The 25015-nt window shown below is 40.2% G+C and overlaps 1 protein-coding gene across 5 annotated transcripts in view; it reads right to left on the bottom strand.

Moving 5' to 3' along the window:
* Positions 1-570: 570 nt before the first annotated feature.
* SMARCD3 (SWI/SNF related BAF chromatin remodeling complex subunit D3) overlaps positions 571-25015 on the bottom strand; it is a 79420-nt gene continuing 54975 nt past the window's right edge. For 3 of the 5 annotated variants that reach the window (XM_085561972.1, XM_085561976.1, XM_085561935.1), the window contains 10 exons: positions 18792-18914; positions 16906-17001; positions 16313-16414; positions 14655-14816; positions 10259-10356; positions 6645-6731; positions 5687-5822; positions 3476-3598; positions 2199-2300; positions 571-2101 (listed from right to left, as the gene is read on the bottom strand). In XM_085561972.1, the coding sequence (XP_085418098.1) occupies positions 2048-2101; positions 2199-2300; positions 3476-3598; positions 5687-5822; positions 6645-6731; positions 10259-10356; positions 14655-14816; positions 16313-16414; positions 16906-17001; positions 18792-18914 (1083 nt within the window). In that variant the 3' untranslated portion in view covers positions 571-2047. The remainder of the gene's footprint in view (positions 2102-2198; positions 2301-3475; positions 3599-5686; positions 5823-6644; positions 6732-10258; positions 10357-14654; positions 14817-16312; positions 16415-16905; positions 17002-18791; positions 18915-25015) is intronic. The other 2 variants (XM_021539005.4, XM_021539003.4) reach the window with 1 other exon arrangement.

A 25015-nucleotide genomic window follows, 5' to 3' on the forward strand; every position in this document is an offset into this window, starting at 1 on the left:
CTGTTTGCCACATACAGATAAGAGTTTTATACACCGAGGAGCATGCACACAACGGAGACAGCAGCATAAAAAATATGGAAGCACAGTAGCAGATGACCCCCACTGCTTTTTTCTCATAATGCTTGCTTGTAGTCCAATTCGCTGAGTTCTAAATTAAGTAACGTTTCAAGTGCATCACTGTGGCAGCCTCACAGTCCCCCAGTATAACCAGTTTAAGACTGCAGGATTTCACATTTTACTGTGAAAAGAGGCGTTAACACAAAAGGGAAAAATGCCAAATCAAGCCATTCCCAGCAAAAGGCCTCAGACCATGAAGTACTGCCATACTTTTTTCTTACACCAAGAGGTTTTGTGGGAGAGTACTGCCATCACATAAATTCAATCAAATGTAAATTTTCCAAGACATCTCCGAACACAATGGATGGACTAAAAGCTATGGCACTTTTAATGTGAAAACAAAGATATTAAACAAAGGGGTAAAGAGAAGACTATCTCTTCTGTGACTGAAGAGAAGAAACTTTTAAGTCAAACTAAGAGAGAAATTGGCAAAGACAGCAGAAAACACAACACTAGAGAAAAAATGCGTTTATTCAGAAGAGCTGCCTTCCTTCCATACCACATGTGAATTTGATTCTCTTTCCAAGGAAGTGTAAGAAAGGAGGTGAAAAGGATCCTAGAAGAGGATCTTGAGTGCCACATCAAATGGACAGTTGTACTTTGGCAGCTGCTTTTTGGACTAGAAATTATATTGGGCCTTTATTACACCTCATCTGTGCACTACAAAAAATGAGGATTCAAGGAAGATGTCCCTGCTTCCAAGTAATTGTTCTGTAAATTCCCATTATCTGAATTTGCCATACATTTACAAAGATGATTTCCAAAGGATATGTTCTCTGTGCTATTTAAGGCTGATAGTGCTTTATAACTCAACAGCATCCAAAATAACCAGCATGTATCATGTATGGGAGAGCTAAATAATTCATAGTAAGAGGCAATTCACCTATGATCAAAACATGAGACCAATCAAGGGACTCTGTTAACATCTTGAAGTAAAGAAAAAACTACCATGTGACATTAAGTTAAGCTTCTTGGATTCTACACCAAGAATTAGGAAGTTATTTTCAGTGATGAACCCTACAGGCACACAGAGTAACATTTAAATAATCTGGTATTTTACATATATACTTATTGTTAATATCTGCTGTGTTAAAGGCAGGCATCAGCAAAGCACCATGACGTTATTTTAGCTTTCTCAGAATGCCTTATTTGTTGCTAATACCACTGATATTAAGGATGCATAAGAAGCTCTTATCTCAGGAATGATTCTCTTTCTCTCAGTACAGTGTACAGATCATACCCATCTAGTGAGATGTGATTCAATCTACCTTTCACTGCCAGGACAAGGGGAAGAGAAATTATTTGCATCTGCAGAAGAGATGGCCTGACTATATGTCTTTCTTCCAGATGGGCTCTACATTCCAGGATGCAAATGCTCCTACTTTGTTCTTTCAGATGGTGAGACAGCTTCTTGCATTGGTCTGGCTGAAATAAAAACTCTATTCAGGAATATAAAGCATTCCACAGCTATAAGAAAGACTATCTTGTTTAATTCCAGATAAGTTATTGTTTGAGACTCTTGGGTACCATAGGGCAAGAGTTGCATTTATTTCTCTAAATCTGTAGTCTCCTAGAACACCTATCTCAACCTCCGCCATTGGTGCCACCATGATTCTAAGCATAGCCCATTAGGATTTGCTGTGTAGTGTCTAACATTCCACTAAAACTTAACAATGTGCGTTGATGAGTGAACCTTTAGTCTTCTTTCACACTGACACTTGTATGGTGCTGTCTCTGGCTTGGAATGGTTTGACACCCATCCTGGGCAAGATTTTCAAGGGTCACTCTAAAGCTGGTGTTCTGACTGGTGTGTTGATGGCACGTTCTCATCCAGTCAGGAAGCAGGTCCATGTGTAACAGTGAGCTAAGTAACACTGAGAAGTCCACTGGTTTGGTGGTCATGATGCCAATGGAATTTTGTGAGCAGTACTTATGTGTTACGCACTCCCAAAGATTGTTCCAATTCCTGTCGGCGCTGCTGGATCTGAAATAAAAAGACACACCGTACAGTTTAGCAGATTAAATTGCTCACTGGCAAGTGATGTATTTATAAGTCAGCACTGTGGATATTTCTTTCATACCTTGCAGTAGAAATATCTGCTCACAGCTTCTTGAGACCAAGGCTCGTGATAAAATTCAGCTCTGCGTTCTTCCTCTGGGTTTCCAACCACATCAGTCATCACCTGTGACAAAATAAAACCATGTTTCACCATAGCTCTTCTACTACATAGAGAAACTTTCAGATTTACCCAGGGTGAAAATTTATCTACATTACACATAAAAATGATCAGCACTGTTCTCAAAGCCCAAAGCAAATGGACAGTGTGTGCTTACTGCCAAAACAGGATCATAGAATGATCAAATGGCTTGTGTTGGAAGGGACCTTTAAGCTCCTCTCATTCCACCCCCCTGCCATGGGCAGGGACACCTTCCACTAGATCAGGTGCTCCAAGCCCTGTCCAGTCTGCTTCCAGGGATAGGGCAGCAGGGGGTTGAAGCCATTCTACAAAAATAGAGTTCTGATCACTATGTCTCCAGCATCACATAATCACAACTCTGATGCCAGCAGGGCAGAACCTTAATAGAAAAGGCTCTTATGGGACTAGTTCTCAGTCAGGGAAAACTCTGAACAACTATTCCATGTATATAGCTAGAGAAGCTCCATAGCACCTCTGTTTCTAAGTTCCTCAAGTCAAAGTCCGCTTTATCTAAACATGCTTTCCGATGCCTGTCCCCTTTGAATACAATATAAATAGTAATAACCATAATCTTAAGAGGAGATTTTGGAAAGACTATTCAGTTAAAAAAAGGCATTTATATAAGAAAGACACAATGATTTTATTAAAATAAATTAGTGGATTCAATAATACAAGTGATTTTGAGGCATGTCAGTTAAAGACAGAAAATGTGAAACCATGAGGAACAAATTATTAATTTTTGCTGTCAAACAGCTGAACTTCTTTACATTTGATTTCTTGCATATTTCAAAGATAAGCTCAAGGACAGCTGATAGGATTAAACTATAAACCAACACCCAAATTGTTCTCATACTATAGGATGTTCCTGCTGAGTTTTACACAGCTTTGAGTTTACAGAATACATCAACAAAGCCCTACATTTTGAACTTACTGTCTGGCCACAAATTGACCCATGAAACACCACTGTTCTACTGGAACTAGAATACAACCTAAACTATCTTTCCTATCTACTCTAGGATTGCAGTAGTCCACTCATTGTCTGCCTTCCACCAATCATCCATCCTAGATGTTTGGCTATACACTCTATGGATATTTAGATAAAATTCTTCCATTCTGGTTCCACTCAGATTTTTCAATGGATTTTTCAAATCTTAGCTCACCTTAAGATCCCTACTTTGGGACCGGAGAAGGTCTTGGATGTATCCTTTGGGATCCTTGGAGAAACTCAGCATAAAATCACGTTGTATTTTCAGCTGATTAATGGATTCAATTGTCTCATGAATCTGACAGAAAAAAAAACCAAAACGGATATTCTTTAATTTCTCCCATGCTCCAGTGACCATCAGGTCAGCTCTCATACTGTCTTTGTATTCCTGGTAATGTACAAAGGTGACAATTCTACACCACAGATTTGTGCAGCCCTTCCTAGGGCTTTTTCAGTTCAAAAAGCAGCAACTTAACTGCAATCCTGCCAGTACATTCTGGTCTCACTTGTACTTCTGCAATACAAGTATGTACAGGATTCTCCTTCACTTCCTGCAATGAACTCCTGCATGGCATACAGAACTAAGCCATGTCACTGCACAATGTAATAATTTCCTGTGTAGAATCACTCTGCCTGCCAAGACTGGCATCTTTGAGGAAAGGTGCTACATAAATATGCAGTTAAGCAGTGCCCAGTGAAAGAAAGCAGTTATTCCCCTGGTTACCATCATGATCACATCTTCAATATCCTACTGTAACCCTTAAAAACTCTAGCAGTTTCCTGATCAAGTCCATGTCAAATGAACAGCCATGACTTCTAGATTTTTCTGAAGAGAAAGCCTGTAAATGTCATGATGGCTGCAAAAAAGAAGAGCGTGAACAATGAGAAATCACGAGTATGGAAGGTTTACAGAAAATTAATAATATCTTTAGAAATTTTATGGCAGAAATATTAACTAGTGGGGAAGAATGAAGACTGAAGAGGAGTCAAGGTCTTATAATCGATAGTCATCAAGTATGAATGGGAGGACAGCTCATGAATCATTTGCACATATACACACACAAAAGCAAACTTTTGCTGCCCGGTCCCTCTAACATTCTAGTTTGAAATAGTAAACCTATCTTTTTTAGCTTCATGTATTCATCTCTTTTGCCAAAACAGCTAAGGTGAGCAAGCACATGGGAGAAAATAATAATCCCTTGACCTGGTTATGCCATCAAGGCCACTGGTGCAGCTACTACATGGTACATTAAGAGAAGAGAGCTGCTGTTAACTTTAAATCATTCCTTCTTTGGGAAAACACTGTAGTTGTGTGGGGTGAACTCCACTGGTGTGTGCCGAATTCCCAGAAGGGGACTCCATGGAAGCACAGCAATGTAATGCACAGAGGGTAACAGGAGTAGCCCATGCCCATTCAACCAGGAGTGACTTCAGCAACGTCACTGATCACAGCTTGCCCTGTCCTGTAGCAAATATTCAAGATAGAGGTGACACAGACAGGGGAAAAGGTGAGCGGGACTGGAAACAGAATAATCCTATGCATGCTGCTTGCAGGCTTATCTAGGCTGGGAAGCAACTGACTGAGCAGCTGAAAAGAAAAGAACCCTCCTCAAGAGCCATGACAGCAAAGACACTGCAACACTTACCAGAATCCACTGCACTGCTGGTGCTCAGACCCCCTCTAAAACTTCATCATGAAGACCAGAGTTTAACACATTTGTTTGTATTAGCAGTAAACAAAGAGAACTTGGGCCTTGCTCTGAGAAGGAATTTTTGTTTATCCCTTACCCATCCAAATCAGCCAGTGGCACATGCCAGAACTGGCTAACAGCACCTAGGACACAAATCCCTAAAACAGCCTGCAAAACCCACCACTGCCTTAAGACAGATACTATTATTTGAAGTGCACATGATCCTCTTCCACTAACACTTAGAACTGCCGAAATGGTCCAAGTGATTTTCCTGCCATGCATGTTCCCTATTTCCACTTAACACAGAGAGCCATTCTGCAGTTAGGAACACAAACCCCACACCTGCATATGAGATTCTCCTAGCTCTGGCTTAGCAATTTAGCAAGGCATCATGACCTCTCAATAAAAAGTTAATCATACAGTTCAGGTGGTTCTCAAGCATCAGGGGACTCAGTACACTACCTGTGAGACTCTATCATCTCAACAACCACGTCAGGCCTTGGATCAAATTCTTAGTGGGAATGCCATTCACCCTGATGCATTCCTACTGCATTTGGCTTATTCATCCCTTGAAAGCACATACCCTTAACAAGTCCCCGTCTCACAATATTACTGTCTGACACATGACACCAAACACACATCAAGCTACACAACGAGTACATGTACCATGGGATACTTTACTCTTGAGCTAATACCTTGTTATCCAATGCTGTTATCTCCTGTTGGTTAGCTGTTGAGAGAAGAAAACTACTCATCTGGCCCTTTAATGGGTCTTCAACTTCTACATCTATGTCATAACAAGCCGTCTTCTTCTGATCGTTGGGGTCAACACTATGGAGAGTATAACACAAGATCATGAGAACAGCCATAATGAATCAGAATTAATTTCCAACCAGCTGAGAATTCACTCTTCAATAAAGTCTGTTGCAGATGCTGTGAAAAAAGTGTAAGAACAGGCTATCTTTATATATTTTCCTATTTTAGTATATTCTCTCATCTTTTGACAGTCAGATTCCAAAGACTTTTGAGCTGGAGCTTTTGCGCAGACCATCAATTTTAATTTCTAACATCCTCTGAGACCTGATACACTAAATGCCAGTATCATTCTTTGGCTTATCCTGTCCTAAATTTATCTTTAGTTTGCCAACTTTTAGACTTAACATTTACTTTGTTAGTCTAAAGTTTCTTAACAAGAAAACAGTCTTCACCGCAGTAGTTGGTAAATCAGACTTCAATCACTGTCACTTGCAATATAAAGATGCTAGCTCCTCAACCCTACATGTCAAATGTGTGGGTTGTGAGCATCAGCAGTAGGTAGCAAAGAAAAATTGCTAAGGATCTAATTGAGCTTGACCAACTTGGGGGAGCGGAAGAACTTCCAGGGATGGAATTGCATTAGGAGCGTTATAAGCAGGTGGAGGAAGGTGATCCTTCTCTGCTCTCAAGACCGATGAGAACACCTCTAGTACTGCATTCAGTGCTGGGCTCCTCAGTGCAAGAGAGATATATGGAGCTGCTATATATATATGGAGAGAATTTTGCAAAGGTCTGTGAAGATGATTAAGGCATTAAAGCACCTCACAGTTGAGAAAGGCTGAGAGGTCTGAGACTATTCAGCCTAGAAAACAGAAGGCTGGTGGGGAGGGAACTTACCTAAACCTGAAGGGAGGGTTTAAAGAAGATAGAGCCAGGATCTTTTCAGTGGTACCCAGTGACAGGACAAGAGGCAGTTGGTGCAAACTGAAACACAGGAAGCTCCTTCTGAACCAGGAAACATGTTTTTACTGTAAGGATGACCAAGCAATAGCACAAGTTGCAGTAAGACCTTCAAAGCCCATCTGCCTTTCCCCCAGACCAGAGAGTCCCATGTTGGAGATACTCCAAAGCCATCTGGACATGGCTGTGGCCAAACTGCTAAGGGTGGTTCTGCTTGAGCAGGGGAGGGCACTGACCAGATAATTTCCAACCTCAAACATTCTGAGAATCTGTGCTGTGTGGCTGCCAGCAAGAAGATGAGAGCAGAAGGAAAGCTAAAGGAAAAACCCAGCTCCGGGTTTGGTTCTGCCCCTCATGTCGAAAGCCACAGAGAAGGCTCCATGGTGTCATTGGCTCCATTGGTCCTGGCTGAGTCCTGAGCCCAGGGCAGGCAGGGCAGCAGGGCTGTGCAGAGGGAGCCTGACAGGCTGCAGAAACAGGAGGGCACTTCAGCACAGTAAAGCTCAGCCCGGGAAAGCTCTGCTGCTGGCAGAGAATCGCACTGCACAGGGGGACAGGTGGGCATTGCTGGGGTAGGAAACAGGTTGGCAGGAGAGGACTTGGGCACCCTGAGGGACAGACAACAGTGCAGAAGGAGTCTGAGGGGTAAGGCAGCCATAGCCAAGGTCAGCTGCAAAAGGGGCTCTATTAGCACGGGTTTTGCCATCCAGCCCAGGAAAGAGGCTCTTGTTTGCTACTCCATGCTGGTGAAACTGGATCTGGATGGTGGGCACAGGAGCACAGAGATGTGACACCCTGGAGCGAGGCCTGCAGAGGCTCAGTAGGATGTTGGGGGCTGGAGCACAGACCTGCCAGGAGAAGCTGCAATAGCTATAAGGAATTGGTTTCTAGAAAATCATGACAGTAGTCAAACAGAGATAGCCTGTTTATACTAGAAGAATATCGGAGGGCTATGCTTTGCAGTCTGCTTGTGTTCTTTAATAGTGTGGAAGATGTCTCGCTTCTTTGCAGAAGTGGAAATCCCACAGAGGTTATTCTATTTACCTCTGATTCTAGGTGTGTCAGCTGCAATTAGGAGTGCAACTCAAGAAAATCTCCACTTGTAGCTTGAGCTCAGGTAAGATTTGACTTCTACCAGCATCTCTATTTTATGTCTACTTCAACCCCATTGCATTGCGATTCTGCAATACTATTAAAATTTCTAGAATGAGTTTAGAATATTTCACATTTTTATCCCTGTGCATATCCTTTAAAACTAGAATGAATAATTGTGATCTACTTGATCTTCCTGTAAAAGGCAGGCCTGAGGCGTTATCTGGATTATGAGCACATACATTTACAATCACTAGTGATGAAAAATTCCCTGTACTAGTGTGCTGTTTTTGACTGGGACAGAATTAATTTTCTCCATAGTAGCTGGTATGGGACTGTTTTGTGAATTTGTGCTGGAAACGGTTGGTCACACAGAGATATTTTCATTATTGCTGATCGTTGCTTGCAGCCTGTTGAGACCTTTTCAGCTCCTCACACTTCCTGCCCATGAGGAGGCTGGGGTGCACAAGGAGCTGGGAAGCGACACAGCTGGGACAGCTCACCCCAACTGACCAAAGGGATATTCGAAACCATGTGGTGCCATGCTGAGCAGTAAACTGAGGCAGGTGTTCACTGCTCAGGGTCTTGCTGGGCATCAGTCAGTTGGTGGTGAGCAACAGTTTTCATCTGTATCGTTCGTAGTGTTGGATTTTGTTCATCACCATCATCATCATCATCATTATCATTGTTATACTGTTTTTCTCTCCCTTTTACCTTTTCAATGCGTCCCCCTGCCCTGCTGGAGAGAGAATGATGGATGGATTAAGACTGGATTAAGCAAGGACAGGCTGAAGACTGGATTAAACCAGGACAGGCCCTTGGCATACTGTTTCAGTGGTTCATTACATTCACTCTAAAAAACTGAATGCAGAGCGACAGGGGAGAGCATTTGTGAGACCCTGTTTTAAGCCTGGCTGGACCAGGCCCTTAAGTATCCTGGACAGACTTTGAGCCTAATTTGAGTTTGGATGGGGGAGCTCTCAATGACGATCAGTAATCCCTTCTATTCTGTGACTTTATGAGTCTAAAAATTGCTTAGTTTCTTTAAATTCAGGGACAGACCTCCAGATTTATTTTAGCTTAGTCCAACACTGTAAAGACTTCACTGCAAAAGTACTATCTGTTCCCAGGAAATGAGTTCTTCCTTTGTCCACACCATTACGTCAGTTCCATTTAAGGTTGTCAGGTGCTGTGTGGTGCACACAGCATATCAGAGAGTGCTGCTAGACACAAAGCTGTAGCTTTGTAACACACATCTGTTCTTTAGCTGGTACCTGACAAAAAACACTTCCTCCAGTACCTTTTTGTTATCTCTCTGCCAAGAAACATAATCATCAGTTCCTTGCCATTTTTTCTCTAAGCAATGACTATCTATCTTTGAGGAGCTCAGCTTTTTTGTGGTCCATCAAACAGGTCACTGAGCTGTGCCCAGTGACAGTACATACACAGCTCTCAATCTGCATGGCCACCAAGCTGTTTCTTCATTACTCTATTTGATACATTCAAATTAATCAAAAAGCAAACTTTATTTCCATAGCCTATGTAATATTTAAACTCCCTATCACATATGTGAAAATTTAAAATAAAGAGCCCAATTTTAAGCAAATTCAGAAACATCTGCTAAAAAATATATTGTATATATTCTGTAGGAAATCAAATCAATAACCTAAGTAATATTAATTTTTAAACATCCAGAATTAGAGTTTTGACCCTGACCACAAAGAAACTTGGAAAGGATTGAAATATATGAACAGTAAAGTTGCAATCCCCAGAAGTCTTTTTATCCCCCTCCTCCATGTACACTGCTGTCACTTAAATAAGGCACATTCTGGAAGAGCCTGAGAGCTGACAGTTGTGTTCATCTGCTATGCCAGGAAGACATCTGTTTTGACATGGATATGAGGGCTCAGTATCTTGGTCACAATTGACCTCCTCTGAATCCAGGCATTCTTTGTTGTTAATCTCTGGAGATGTCCTGACTCCTTGGCATTCTCAGGATAAGACTAACAGTCAAGGAGCTGACCCAATCCCAACAAAGCACGCATGGACTGGCACTGCATTTGAAATCGCAATGCTGTTGTACATTTTACATAATATATCAATGATTAGAATGATTGTCCATGATACACAATACCTAATTTCAATTTCTTTTTTACTCTTTTGTGGGTTCAAACTTTCATTCGTCTCTCCTTAGGAAAAAGCCCAACTAATAGTATTCTAGTAAATATAAAAGCTGTTTTTCATACTCCTAGAAAATTGGTGCTGTGCTAGTGAAAATAACTCAGAATTACACGAACTAGAATGACATATAGAACGAACACACAACAAAGTCCAAGGTTATAAAGTTATGGAAGTTATAAAAACTGGATTTTGGTCCCTACAGCTACTGCAGCTCTTTCTGTATTTTTATCTAGTGAGTGCTTTGCACAGGACAGTGCTGAGCTGACCAACCAGCTTACCTGATGATGTGGTTTATCACTATCGGGTCTGGCGGCAGCAGTAGGTTAGTGAGTCTTTGAGGAATTTCAGAAAACTTTAGCCGTGGACAGTCAAAGATCTGTAACACAATAAACAACAAATTTTGTTTGTCCAAAACCTACCTTGCAGTTAAATGATAAAGTAAAGAATCTGCAGCTCACAAGGAACTGAGGCAATTACAGAAGGTGGTTTTGAAAGCTGTAATTCAGGTTACTTGCACAGATTAAATTTTTGGCCACATCTGTCCCTGCACCTTCATCTGGGCTTCCAGAAGGTCATGACAATTTCAGGTGTCTCACTTTTGGTTTAGCTACTGGAGGGAACAGGACTCTTCACTGGGATATGAGGACCAACTGTATCAATGATGGGAGAAAAGCAAATACTCCCTCTCTTACTAAGGGTTTACAGCAGCATATTGTAAAGAAAATGACTAATTTTTTTTACTGGAGAACACACAAAAACAGTTTGCGTTTTCCCCCCCAATGAATGTTTCCTGCAGTATTTTGTGCTAAAGAAAAATACAAGAAAACATTTCTGGATTTTAAAACCATTTGCAAATTGTGGGTTTTTCAGGATTACAGAAAAATAAAGTCAATGTGATATTATTTATTTTTAACCAAAGCCTGAACAGTCTCTTGGGAGGGATCCACCTGTTTCCAAAAAAACAGTTTATGGTTACTATGGTCCTGAAGCTAAATAGAATCATAGACTCATAGAATATCCTGGGTGGGAAGGGACTGACAAGGGTCATTGAGTTCAGCTCCTGGCTCTGCACACGACAACCCTGGAAATCACACAATGAATTTCTGCTGAATTCAGGGGAAAAAAAAAAAAGAAAAAAAAGGAAAAAATTCTGGAAAGAGTTAAAAGCTGTAGAGTTTGGAAATTTTCTGACAGCAATGGCAGTGCATTAACATGAATATAGAAACAACACTCTTTATACCTTGAGTTTTCAGAAATATGATTATTTCAGCCTTTGTCTTCTACTGTGATTTTTAATGCTCTGAACAGGCAAACAGACTTTTCTCTAAAGATATCCCATTTAAACTGACCTTAAAAAAAAATATATAAAAACCTATATATTAACAGTTGCCTTAAAATGTGCCTTTATATGGAGGCAATTTGTAAAAATGTTCAGGCCTATGCAAATGCCTCTTAGGGAAACTATTTTCACCTGACAGTAGAGATACACTACTCATAGTATTGTATCTATAAACAGAAACAACCTTTGCAGCTCCAGAGACAAAGGATGCAGGCAGGGTTGAAAAAGGACTCTCAGGTTGTAGAATAGACATACAATAGACATCTGGGGGTCCTCACATAGGGTATCTTTTGAAATTCACAGTTTTCTCACGTGAGTGAATTTGGCAGGAGAAATACCTAGGAGCCAGCTCTAGGAACCATTTGCAAGGTTCTATTGCTTTTGAAACACCTTTGAACCTTTTTTCTTGTTTTTGCTTGTTACACAAGTGGGGGGGAAAAAAAGAAATGGATTTCAAATCTCCCTGCTAATGTAAACATTGTTTTTAAACAGAAAAAGATCTGTTTTCACCAACTTTAAAAGCTGTGTTGGACTTGCCTGCATCTAGGAATTCAGCTAGCTAGTTTCTGAAGAACAAGGACATGATGAAACTTACTGAGTCTGCAGCTCACTCCTTATTTGAGGTCTGAATTCTGACACTTGACAGAGATGACTGTGGAATTCCCACTCAAAATCTCTCCACACTAAGCTCCATGCCATCTGCTCTCATCATTGGCTCAGCACTCATGTCAAATTCCTAACATGGATGCTTGCCTGAGCAACAAGAGCTTTAAGAAGGGAAAAGGGATCAAGGGCACACGCTAGTGAGAGGAGGATGTGAGACTGCAAACTAAGGCTGAGTGGAATTTTCCTAAAGTTTCTCACATTCCTGCCTAACTGGAGTTAGTGGTCTAAGCTAAGTTAGGCTCTGAAAGCCTCTCTGGCTACAGTTATCCTGGTGGGTCAGGTAACTCGTTCAGTGATCATTTTTCAGTCTGTACTGTCTTGTGCCCTTAGACATAAGCACAACACAGCAGTGTGGGATTCAGAAAAACTGGCATAGCAAGTGAGAAGATTGGTATCTCAAAGGGAATGCAGAGCCACTGGCGCATTGTGCACTGCTCCCCTGAATGATACACATATTCCAGCCAGGACAACACTTTTCTTTCCAGGAGTTATGTGGCTAAAACTATAGAATCTACAGAAATATTATCAGACTGGAAGGCATTACTAACCCAATTCCTTTGCCCTCCATCTCTCAACCTGAGAGTATCAGAGTGAAAAACAACAAAAAAAATCATAATGAAATATTTCATTTATTGTAAAGGGATTCAGATTCCTAAGTAGTAGTGTCAGTTTTGAAAGCAAGATCACCTAATTAGGACAATTCTGCCAGAGACCTAAGGAAAACAGAAACACACAAAACAATCCCATTTATAATTCAGATCAGTGCAAGCACTGAATTCTTATTAAACTATTCCAGATTAGTCAGCTCTTGCAGGGTGTGAGATTCAGTCTTCTAGAAAACCAATCAGCTACATCCAAACTCTTTCATTTAACCCATCTTCTGAGGATGAGAAGACAATTTTCAGGTGTCACAGCATTCCTGCAGAATTCTAAGACAAAGGAGACCTAAGAGCAAGTAAGTCTCTAATGAGATGCATGAGAAGATAGCTTCAACAACTTCTTACTCTAATAAAGTTCTTAAACTGAAAGTTAAAATAAATAAAATTGATGAGGCTCTCCTGCTTACTAAAAATAACATAGGTACATCTGTACAGGGCCACACAAAGGATCTGCTACAAATCTACCATACTATCCTGCCCTTGGTAGTGGCTAAAAGTGGATAGTAAAGGAAAACTGTAAGAACAGGAGAAACATATACTGGTTCTTCCCCAAAAAAACTCCCCCAACTTCCACAGCTTTGCATTTAAAACAGCCCAAGATTCTTCATCCATTGGTTTGTCACTTTTGGAACCTATATACACTTTATACCTATATACACTAATACACTTTAGCATTTGCAAGGTCCTATTGCAAGGAGTTTTGAAGTTTAAATGTGCTTGAGACCTTTTGTTTGTTTCCAATCTGCTACCTGCCAGTTTTAGTTGATGAACTGTAATTATTGACCAAAATATAAAAAACTACTCCTTTTTCACATTTTTCCTTCTGCTCATGATTTTTCAAATGTCTTTTACCTCCCCTTTCCCATTTCCTCTTTGAGCTAGCAGAAACAAAACTCAATCTAAATTTGCTATAGATAAATAAAGAATGGAAATCAAATAATCTAATCAAGAGAACAAACAGAATTGTCATTTTGCCAAAAATTCTTACATGGTTTTAATATGGAGTTTTCACTATTTGTGAAGAAGTCTACATGCTGTAATCCTCAAAAAACCAAAACCCAGACAAACAAGAGAATGACTATATAATCCTGATCACTTTGGTTCTATATCCCTAAAAATACCCATGAATCTCACAATTATTTTGTTGCATTTTGTAGTCGCAAATGTGCAGAGGTATCTTGAAATTTACTTGAAGCATTGGCTACTTTGAACTGTTGTAGGGCAAATTAATAACAGAAAATAAAAATATAAAAAGAAAAATATATACAAGTTTCATCACAACATTTACTTTCATTGCTTGCTAAAACATTATTCATTCATTGTAATTGCCAGTCCTTTCCTTACATGGAATTATTTCACAAACCCTACTTTCAATGACTTTCAAAGTAAGTCATGTGCGCCTGAAAAACAAAGCCAGGTAAGACAGTGATAGCTCAGTTAATATTACCTTTCAAAAAAAAACCCATAATCATATTTACAGAAAGGGTGGAAATGCTTTTATGTGTCCTTCTTGGTTAATTCTAGAGGTCACTGTGCAAGACAAAAAGTCTTAACATGCTACTTTAAAAGATCATGGAGATATTTAAGGGCATTTCATTATCTGAAGAAGATTTACGAAAAAACAGCTATTCTAATTGTATCTTTCATGTCTTCTTCCTTCATAAATGGGGAAAGAGAAGGGAAGAAAACAGGTCTACATATGATGTGTCAATCAGAATCAGCAGACTATTTCTTAGCATAAAATGATACAACGGAGGAAAAAAACTCATCAAATCAATCCAGAAATCCTCCTTCCTGGAAAGGCCACAACTTCTGTGGAAGTGCTGAACCACCAGATGTAGGGGGTTTTGACAACACATGGCACATAGTGGCTGCTGAAAGCCATTCAGTACTGAGGATACCGCAAATCATCAAGGGAAAATAAAAATCAGTCATTTTCATTCACCCCAAATTTGTGGCTGGATATTAGAGTTTGCTTCTAAAGAGCTACTGTGTCCAAAGAAGAGTTACCTGCTGGAAGTACTTGTCGCAGTTAATGTATTCCTTATCGTGGGAGTCTTGCAGCTTGTTTGTTTTGATGTACTGCCAGAGAGCCTGGATGATGGCCGAGCGTGTCTGTGTGTGGATCCCCAGCAGACGGGCCAGCCGCGGGTCCAGCTTGAACTGGGGTGGCTGGAACAGAGAGCCAACAAGGTGGCAGTACAGAGCAAAGCAGACAGACATGCAAGGATGAAGGCTCAGTTTTCATTCTCGGGGGACTCTGCTCCTCAGGAGATGTATCCCATTCAGTGACAGAGATTGCAAAAATACAAGTTTGTATTTTTGTGTCCCACCATTGGTGCTCTGGAAGAAGGACATTGTACCTGTGCTGTGCACATAGACTACCTGTAGCACATGCGTCAAATAATAAAAACTTGCACAAAGACTCAGGAAGAATTTGACTTTTGGGAATGAGAGAAGAAAAAGAACAGCCCTTCCCCTCAACTACTGGAAGTTAACCACAGAGAGAGAGAAGGAAGGCAGGATGATGCTTCCACAGCTGCTAATAACTGCTGTCTCACGTCAACACACTGTTTTGCAACTCTGTTCAAGCACGAACATTCTGGTGCACACCAAAAAATTTACCCAACCACAACCAGTCAATGGATTTTATTTCTTTTCCTGATCTCAGTGATACAATTCAACTTCCCTGTTCTCCGTCTCTTGTAACATAAACCTTGGATAATTTGGAATTGGATGCTTCTTCAAATGTGTGCTCATACTCAGGTTTACTATTCACCACATTATTAAGCAAGGATTACTCTGATGGGTGGCAGTTCACCCAAAGCTAGCTTTATAACAAATCAGGACCTAAGAACAAAAGAACATCTATTTTAAAGCATAAATTTATAATAATGCTGAGCATAACAAACATCCTCATATTGTCTTAATAGCAAAAATTCTCACTGCCTATATCAGTATTTCAGTTAGCCCATATGCTCCCTAAAACTAATAAAGTTTTCTCTCTGTTAACATAAAATGGAATGTCTATATCCTGAATAGATGCTATTTGCCTGGAGGCAAAAGAAGGTGGCAGAGAACAAGTTCTTAAAGTTACACGATCAAAATGCATCTGAGCCTGAACTGTCATTGAAAAGGGGATCCCATCTAATGGCAGCAGTGGAGTTTAACAATTAACAGTTTCCTTAAGACAGCAACATTTCTTCAGGGACAGTTTCAGTCAGATAAGCGAGCTCCACAACTGCAGTATCCATCGTTTGTGCCGAGGTAAGGCTGCCACAGCTACACAGCTAGTTCAGGTATCACTAGCAAAAGCTTCTCTGAATAGCTTTTTAAAGAACCACACGCATAACTTGTGTACAACCTATCTGACTATTCTCTAAGAATCTAGAGGAGGAAATGCATATTTTTTCTGCAGATGGGCAATAAAAATACTAATTACCATAATGCCAAGACCAATATTTTGCTAGACTATATTAGAAACTCACTTGATTTGTCCCCTTTAAATTTTAAATAATCTATCCATTTAGTATCATTCTGACTTCAATGAACCATGTGACATTGCAAGGACAAGTATATTGGGTTTTGAGGTGTGTGACAAGATGGGTTTGCTCAGTTGCACTAGGTCCCAGTGGCTGTATGTTTCAGGCTAAAAGCAGTGCACTGACCTGGTAGTCCAACATGAGAAGTAATGTGCATCGCACGCTGACATCCCCAGGTCTCTTCACCTGGAAGCCATCTGTTTCCTGGGTTGTGGGAGTTCTGTGCCACTAACAAAGGGAAAAACAAAATTGTTGGTCTTTTTTTCACTGATGTCCACAGAGGTGCATCTTGAGCAGTCTCAGACAAGTGCAAGCTTTCTGAAGATCTTGCAATCTAAAAAAGAAACCTGACAACAACAAAACCAAACCACAACACCCCCCCCCCCGCGCCACATCCACCCCCTCAGTCATTTCAATTCAGCTTCACTGCAGAATCTGCTCTGCTGTTAACACACTTTACATGTTAGGAAATGTGCACAATATTTTAATCTTTTCATACACTCTGTTCTAAGGTGTGCACTGCAGCACTAAATCATTTATGTTTTTAGAGAAGATTCCTTTATCAAACATTCTTAAGGATAATGGAATTTTGAAAACTTTGAAAGTACTTTAAATGAGATAATGAATGACAAGTCCCTTAAACAAGGGAGGCAACAGCTGCCAGGTGTTTATGTGTGCCAGCAACTGGTTTGTACACAAAGGGTGCACAGCCTTCTCACCTCCACAAGATGATTGTCAGGTCCATAAAGATCTTTGTCCAGTTCAATAACCAAACTCTTAAAAAAAGATGAAAACTTCCGTTTCTGTTTGCTGAGCTGTACAAGCAGAAGAACCAGACATGTATAAGGCTGCATTTGTTAGCTTGTGTTGTAGACTTCTCAGTCTGTCTTGAACATTAAATCCCATGTAAACCACAAGTGTGATCAATCTAATTGAGTTCTCCCTCTGACAAAAACAGGCTAAGATGCAAAAATCTCTACAGTAGTGGAACAGTGCATATTTTTGGGAAGATTTACTTGACTCTTAATGTTATTGAAAAGGACTGGTCTGTAAGGTGAACATGGCATCTATGAGAAAGATCCAGAGAATGGCCATGAAAACTATCCCAGGACTGGAGCACCTCTCCTGTGAGGACAGGAGAGGTGGGGTTGTTCAGCCCAGAGAAACACAGGTTGCAGGGAGTATTTAAAGGGGTCTTGTAAGAAAGATCAAGGGAGACGTTTTACCAAGGTCTGTAGTGACAGGGTAAGTTACAATGGTTTTAATGAAAGATTTAGGTTTGGACTGGTCTTAAGAAGGACATTTTTTCCTCAGAGGGTGGTGAGGCACAGTTTGTCCACAGAATCTGTGGCTGCCCTATCCCTGGAAATGTTCCAGGCCAGATTGGATGGGGCTTTGAGCAACACGGGCTAGTGGAAGGTGTCCCTGTCCAGGGCAGTGGGATGGAATGAGATGGTCTTGGAGATCCCTTCCAACCCAAACCATTCTATGATCCTAAATCCTCTGGATACCTTTCTTTTTAACAGCCTGTTTTTTTTGGGTTTTATTTTTTGTTTGTTTGTTTTGTTTTTTTTGATGGATGCTAATTTCTTGGTCTGATTTATCAGATTACAGTAAATTTTTCAGACTGGTCATACACTAAGCAAAACTATTTCCTATGAAGTATTTTATTTTCATTTAATTATCAGTATTTGTTTTTTACTGCGCAGCTCATACTGTCTATATTAAAAACTAGAAGGTCTATCATTAGCTGACTCCACAGAACACAGACCACAGGATTCCAATTTATTTATTTATATTTAATGCAGATAATACTTTATTAAAAAAATGCTGGCAATTGAAAAGCTGTGTTGTTCCAATAAAGAATCTCTTTCTTTATTGAAATTTATGCTCTAATTTCTAAACTGAACTTGTCTAACTTCAATTCCCAGATGCTGCACTTTATCACTACTTCCTCCTCCAGCAAGATTCTGATTTATGTACAGTTACCTCCAGACAGACTGAAAGCCTTACCCTCTCCATGCATGCATGTTCTCCATCTGTTTAGCCTATAAGTAATAGCTTGTGAAATCTATTCAAATAGACGATGCCTTTATTAGCAAAGTTCAGCCTTCCCCAAGGACAGCTAAATCCACCACTGAGGCTTCTGAGGACTTCATCATGGTAAAATGTTTCTTCCATCCTTGCTCTAACCATTCACACACCGTGTTGTACCCCCTAAGAATATGAAGTACTGCCTTCTCCCTGTTATCCTGCTCTTCACAAGATACAATGCCCACTGTAGGCCAGAATTACCACATCTGCTATAACCTGAACCTTGACATCTCTTTAAAGCGATTAATCTCAGCCCTCTTCTCTTCACTTCCTCCTGCCTCTCCTGTCCTTATGTTTCTCATTTTCCGCCTCATTTTCTGCTGCACTCTCCAACATTCCCATTAGGGCCTTATCCCTCACTTGGGTTGGGCACAGTGCCTTCCCAGCAGCAACGAGTCAACACTGCCATTCAGATATGTCTCGTCTCAGCTGATGTCCCCAGTAAAACCTACTACCCCAAAGGACAATCTTTAGATCCTGCCAGCCCCAGTGAAGCAGAGATAAGTCATACATCATCCAGGAGCTTCCCCTCCACGCGCAGCTCCCACGAAGCAATGCTGCCATCAGAGTCATCAGCGTCTGATTTTGCAGGATTAAATGTGTTGGAGATGTAAAGTCTCAGCTTCCGCTTTTGCTGTTATGCACAAAGAGAAGGGAAAAGTACATATCCAGTTTAAGTTCAGGATCTAAGGAAGATGCATGAAAGGTGATAATTGCACACGTAACAGGGATTCTCCATGTTTTGTACAGCTGCACCAGATGTATTACAATTTAAGATTCTGTTACATGCACAAAAATATACTGAAGAGCTGAATCTGAAAATTCCTTTCAAAAACTCTTGGCTATACAAACATGCTGAAATTCACTGTAAATGGAGGAAGATGGGAGGTCGCCATGCCTAAGAAGTGATGCATCCTATACTTCTGGATTAGATAGCTGAGAAATCATTGTGAGTAAAGCATGATATTATGTCCTTTCTGGCTTCAACCTAGCTAGACTGCTAAAATTCAGCTGCAACCCTATTCCAACACAAATGTCCTTCATAGTTGAATCAGTTCAGACTTGAAAATGGCAGTCACAAATACAGCTCATGCTGCAAATTACCTGCCAGGCACATCTCTGCCCATCTGCATACTACCATCATGCAGCATCTAGTAACAATCCTGCAAACACACCTGAACACACCAACACACACACACCGACTGCCTTATCCTCCTCTTCTCCCCACCTGCCTTCACTCTGAGCAAACATGCTGCAGCTCCAGCTTGCTGGGAGACCTGAGTGAAAGAAGGACCCTGCTTCATCCCTAACCCGGGTGCTCAAGTCTCTCAGAGATAAAATAATGCTAATACATTGTCATTTTTATAGACCATCTGAAGTTTTCCAGAAACTGTAGTAGCTTATGGCTGTATCATTTCTCAGTGCCCTTCCTCCCATGCATCATGTGGAAAACCCAGCTATTAAGTCTGATGCATGGATTCCAGGAAAGATTGTTACAAATCATTACTTTGGGACTCTAATCTCCAATACCTATGTAGAATACAATGTCAAAAAGGCTACAGTTGTCAAATTAATGCCAACAAAACAACGTTAAGAAAGGAGCGATCTTGTAAAGTTTATACACACATTGGAGAGAACAAGTAACATACAGCAGATTATACAGCATAATCTGGCATAGAGGTATGGGAAAGGCAGAGATGTATGGCTGAAGAGGAACAGGAAAATTACTGCATTTTGCCAAATCTGGAGTAACAGAGAGGTTTGATAGAAATGGAGTGTCAACAGTATGCTCTGACAGGGAACAGGATTTTCCAAAGTGCCATCAGTGCAGAGAATGATAGGTTTACACAGGTAAGAACAGGCAGATTAACAGAAAAACCATTCTTGTGAATCCATGTCTTCACCATCCTTTCCCACAAGATTTCTCTTGCCAAAGTGCTCTTTCATAATATAATTATATTATTGACCCCAAAACTCTATTTAATGTGGTGGATTTGTGAAGGACTTCACATTTCTAAACTCAAAACTCTTCCAATCACCCTGGACATTTTATGCAACATTCCTGAATTTTATCCCCACCTGAATTACTTGCAGAACTGTACTTACATACACAAGCAGGCTTTTACTTAACAGGCATCTAGTGTCACCAGCACCACTGGCTCCTTATAAGAGCTACCTGGGAATGGTAGCTCTTCTGCTCCCAGACATTTTGGGAGGCCGTCTCCCCTTCCAGGTCCAGGAACTAGACCATGGCTCTTGAACTTGCCTTACATACCCTTATTACCAACAGTGGTAATGCATACTTTGTGCAGTGGAATTTAAAGAAAATAAATGTAGAAATCCCTAGCAAAATTTCATAACTGTGGCTCTACAGCCAGGAACAGTTACTTTGGACCTTTAAGCTCCTTCTCTCCTACTGTGACTGTTCTCCTGGCAGCTGATTCACACTACCATCGAGCCTGCAAAGCAAGACCCTTCACAGAGACCCAAGAGTACAGAATGAATCCCACATGAAGGGATCCAACAACAACTCCAGCTATACTGCTGTCATAAGGATGTCCAGTCTTGGAAGACACCAGTTCAGAGATGGGATATAGTCAAAACTGAGCTCAAGAAATAAAGATACCAACATGGTGCTTGGTGGGGTTTTAGAGTAGAGACCATAAAGTCTCTTCAGCTGCTGATACACACTAAAAACCACTACATTTGGTTCACTCTCAGTAGCCCTGTGTTCCACAACAATGTCAAGTTCATATCCAGAAGGCTCTCAGAATGACATATTCTTCTGTTTCCAGTTGAGCAACTCCATCTCATCCAGGCAGGAAATGATAAAATTTATGAGCAACTTGAATGTTTTGCAGCTTAAATAAAGCAGTGGCAAGAAGCCACTGCCCTTCAATAAATTCTGCAAACTTCTTCGCCTGGTGCTTTATCACACAGACCTAAAATCTGTTCTCCTCTCTGTATGGTGGATTCTCAGAGAACAGAAGAGCAAGCAACCAAAGGATTCTCAGTAGCTGGGAGCAAAAACTAAAGAGAAGACTTACAGCTCTAGGGCAAAAAGAAAGCATAACGTTTCATCTCTTCAGACACCAGAACTTTACTACCCAAAAAGGCAAAGCTAAGCACAGGGAACTTCACAGAGACTTGATCAACATTGTGAGTCAAATAATCTCTTATCCAAAAATCAGTAAATGCTTGATCTCCTTGCTCTCTTAGAGCAAGACACTGATCTTTGACTCAGCTTCAGCAAAAGGAACTTTAAATAGCAGTCATATTAAAATGCAAAGTCTTCACCTAAACCCACTGTATTTCACTTACAATTTTTCCTTGAGAAAATGAAAAGGAAAAAAGCAATCATATGTAACAGATGGTCATGTCAGCAATGAACTCCTGCAAAGGTCTCAGCACAACTGCTGGGCAAGCTCACGTGAAATCAAACAGATCTGAATGGGAGGCTGACAGGAATGGTGGAGCAGCACACCTAGAGCTTGTTCCTTCTTCAAGTTCTCTGATGTCATCTTCACACAAATCAATACAACTTTACGTTCAAGTAAATGGGTGAAATGCTGGAAATCTGTCAAATCCTTCAGAAAACCTTCCCTGGTTTACAGTGTTACTTTTTTTTTTTTCAGTTTCCATTAGTATTGAATCCCTAACAAGTTGAATCAGAAAGTTAAACATCTGATGATCCCACGATCTGTGTGCTATATCCCCCAGACAAATCTCCATCAACTGCTGAAGTTAGTCTCCTTCAATGAACTCTCAGGTGGACCCAAAACCTGCCGGACACTTCCAGGGAAGTTGTGCTTGGGGTTTTAAATAAACGAACAAAGTTATTAGTAGATAGTCTACTGCTGACTGACTCAAGAAAATCTGACTGCCAATCTGGTAAGTAGTACTGTGTTAAGAGCTCTCTAAGATATCTTAAGGGTGAATTTCCATGAACGTCAACGTAGCATAAAAACCTCAAACAGAAATCACAGAAAAGATTGAAATCTGTGTTTCTCCTTTTGCATATACAGTAACCATTTCCTGGTCTCACAGAAAAAAAAGAATTCTTAGAAAGCAAAATGAACAGTGGTAGCATGGAAACTAAAAATCAGGAGACAGAAAAAACAATGGCCACTGTTTGATCATTATTAAATACCCAAATTAAATGAAGAATGTCCATATCAGAGCTGGAACATAGAGGCATCTTGCTCAGAGCAGCAGCAAGATATGTCAAAATTTGTAGAGGAAACAAAATTAGTTAGGTAACTCCTGAAAAAAAATGGACATGAACTTAAAAATGGTCAATCCAAAGCAGAAAAAACAGTAACTTAGTAGACTACACAAGTATAATGAATAATTAAAAGGAATGAGACAATACTTACTAAGTTCAAAATTGCACCAACATATGAAAAATACTTGCAGATAGTTCTATAAAAGCATAAACAACAACATCAAAACTCAAAAAAAGGTGAAGCAAATACTACTGAGGAATAAAATGGAAATTTGTATGCACAACAGTCTACGAAATCAGCTGTAGCAGCTTATTTCATAGTTGCATATTGTACTTCCTCAGGAGAGAACGAGGAGTTGTATAGTGACAGGTAATAAGAAGAAGCCAGTTGCACTGAAAAGTTATTTTTCTACAGTGATTGGAAGGAATTAATTTTTTACCTGAGAAAAGAGAACATTAAAGAACCTGAATGACATATTTAAAACACTGACTGATTAAAAGAGAGAAGGTGTTTTCATTTTCCTTATCTCATAATGCAAAAAGCAGAACACATAGAATTATGTCACAAGACAAGTGTTTCAGAAAAAAAAAACAAATTGCTTTCTGGCAACAATCCAATATCAATTCCTCAGTCATCTTAAAATCTGAAAGTGGGGGAAAAAAATCTCAATTCACAAAACTAGGGAGAGAGACACTATGATGGTGTTCTGATGCTACTACTTGTTTTTCACCTAAAAATGGAGAACCTGGAAGCAGATCATTTAGTTTGGAAATTGCAGCTACACACATATCTGGTAAACTGAATGTCTCACATCAGTTCACTGCAAAAGAATGACAGTCCCTGGATGACAGTCTCTGGTTTGGGTGAGATGAAAGTATTGTTTGTGGTGCCAGGACTTGGAGTAGGAGCCGTGCTTGTGACATGGTCACATCCCACTTTCAGTCAGAAGACCCTGGTTCAGGCTTTGGGATGAAAATCCTCTCAGTCTTATAATCATGTTTATGGTGACAACTTCTATCTCAGGGTTACACAATGGAGAGAAATAAGCATTTTTACACTGTTATTTATCTATATTATTTTAAACATCCACTTCTGTATGAGAAGAATTGTGCCCTGAACAGCACTGCCTACACCAACTTAATCTCTCAACCATGAAGGGAGCCAAGAGTAACTAGCTCACATATAAATGAATGAAATGGCTATGTCTATACTTAGCCAAATAAATCCACTCCCAAAGTCTACCATGGTCTTAGAGCTGCATAGATTTTCAGTAATTCATTATTTAAGGACAGTTAGTGGTCTGTTGGGTGTATGGTTTCCATTTCCTTCAGGCCATGGAGTTTGCTGTATCTGTCAAACAGCCCTGTCTGCCTGACTACCTCCTAAAAGCTCTTTCTGGAATTCTGACCATGTGGGTCTTCCATGAAGTCAGTACAAGGACACTTGCTAATGCTACTCTGCAGACAAGGAATTCTGAGACTCTCATGACAGATGAAATCCAAGAATGCAGGACTGGCTGAAGAAGAGGAGAGTACACAGCAGTGTCCAACCAGCAGAAAACTGCCAAGGCAAGATCTAAACTGGAAAAGCTGGCAGCTGAAGAGGGCTGCTGACAGCCTGAGCAGCACTAGATCATAAATCTGTGGTTCCCTACAACTGTTTCTAGCTACAGCTCAATCACCGTGACAAACACTGTAACTGCCACTACAGTTGATAACTCTGAGAAATCCTACATATCACCTACATAATTTCACATACTTTAGACAAATTCATATTTCTCCTAGGATTACAATTCCAGTTTGAGAATCACTGTTTTAAGGCAAGTGTTTCAAAATTAAAATTAAAATTAAAATTAAAAAGCTTTGATAAGAGAAGGAAATGCAGAGATAACCTCTATTGCTGTTACCAATTTTGCAACTACAATAAAATGGAAATACTTAACATTAAGAAAAACCCAAGTTTATCTAGGTTTAGCCCTATTTTGACAGGTCTGATACTTATATGCTAGGACTACCTATACATGAATTTGGAAAACATCTGTTTTCCAAATTCATGTATAGGTAGTCCTAGAATATAAGTTCTCATCTGATCATTCTCTAGATGTTAACTGGGTAAATGATATTTAAAACATGTTTGCTGAGCCCTAGATGGAAGCAGAATTTTCTGTCTACAGTTTCTGTTGTGCCTCCTACACTCTTCCCTACCCAGACACTGAATATCTCAACAGCACAGCTTACAGCTCGGACCTTGTGCACTTGTTAATTCATAAAGAGTTTGCCACAGCATAAATAACTTCCTGATTTAAGAATTAAGTCAAAGTCTTCAATCACCTTTAAATATGGCCAGATTCCTAACTAGTTTAAAAGAATGGTGTTCAACCCATAACAAGAAGGTAAGACAAATGATTTCTTCTGAGAGTACTGTATATTATGTGCAACACTTTTTAAGAATGAACTCATGATTTAGACTATCCAGGATTCAGTTTCCTTTCTGTCTAGGAGGTGTTAAT

The sequence above is a fragment of the Lonchura striata genome, chromosome 2 (assembly GCF_050655825.1).
Source record: "Lonchura striata isolate lonStrDom1 chromosome 2, ASM5065582v1, whole genome shotgun sequence".
NCBI lineage: Eukaryota > Metazoa > Chordata > Aves > Passeriformes > Estrildidae > Lonchura > Lonchura striata.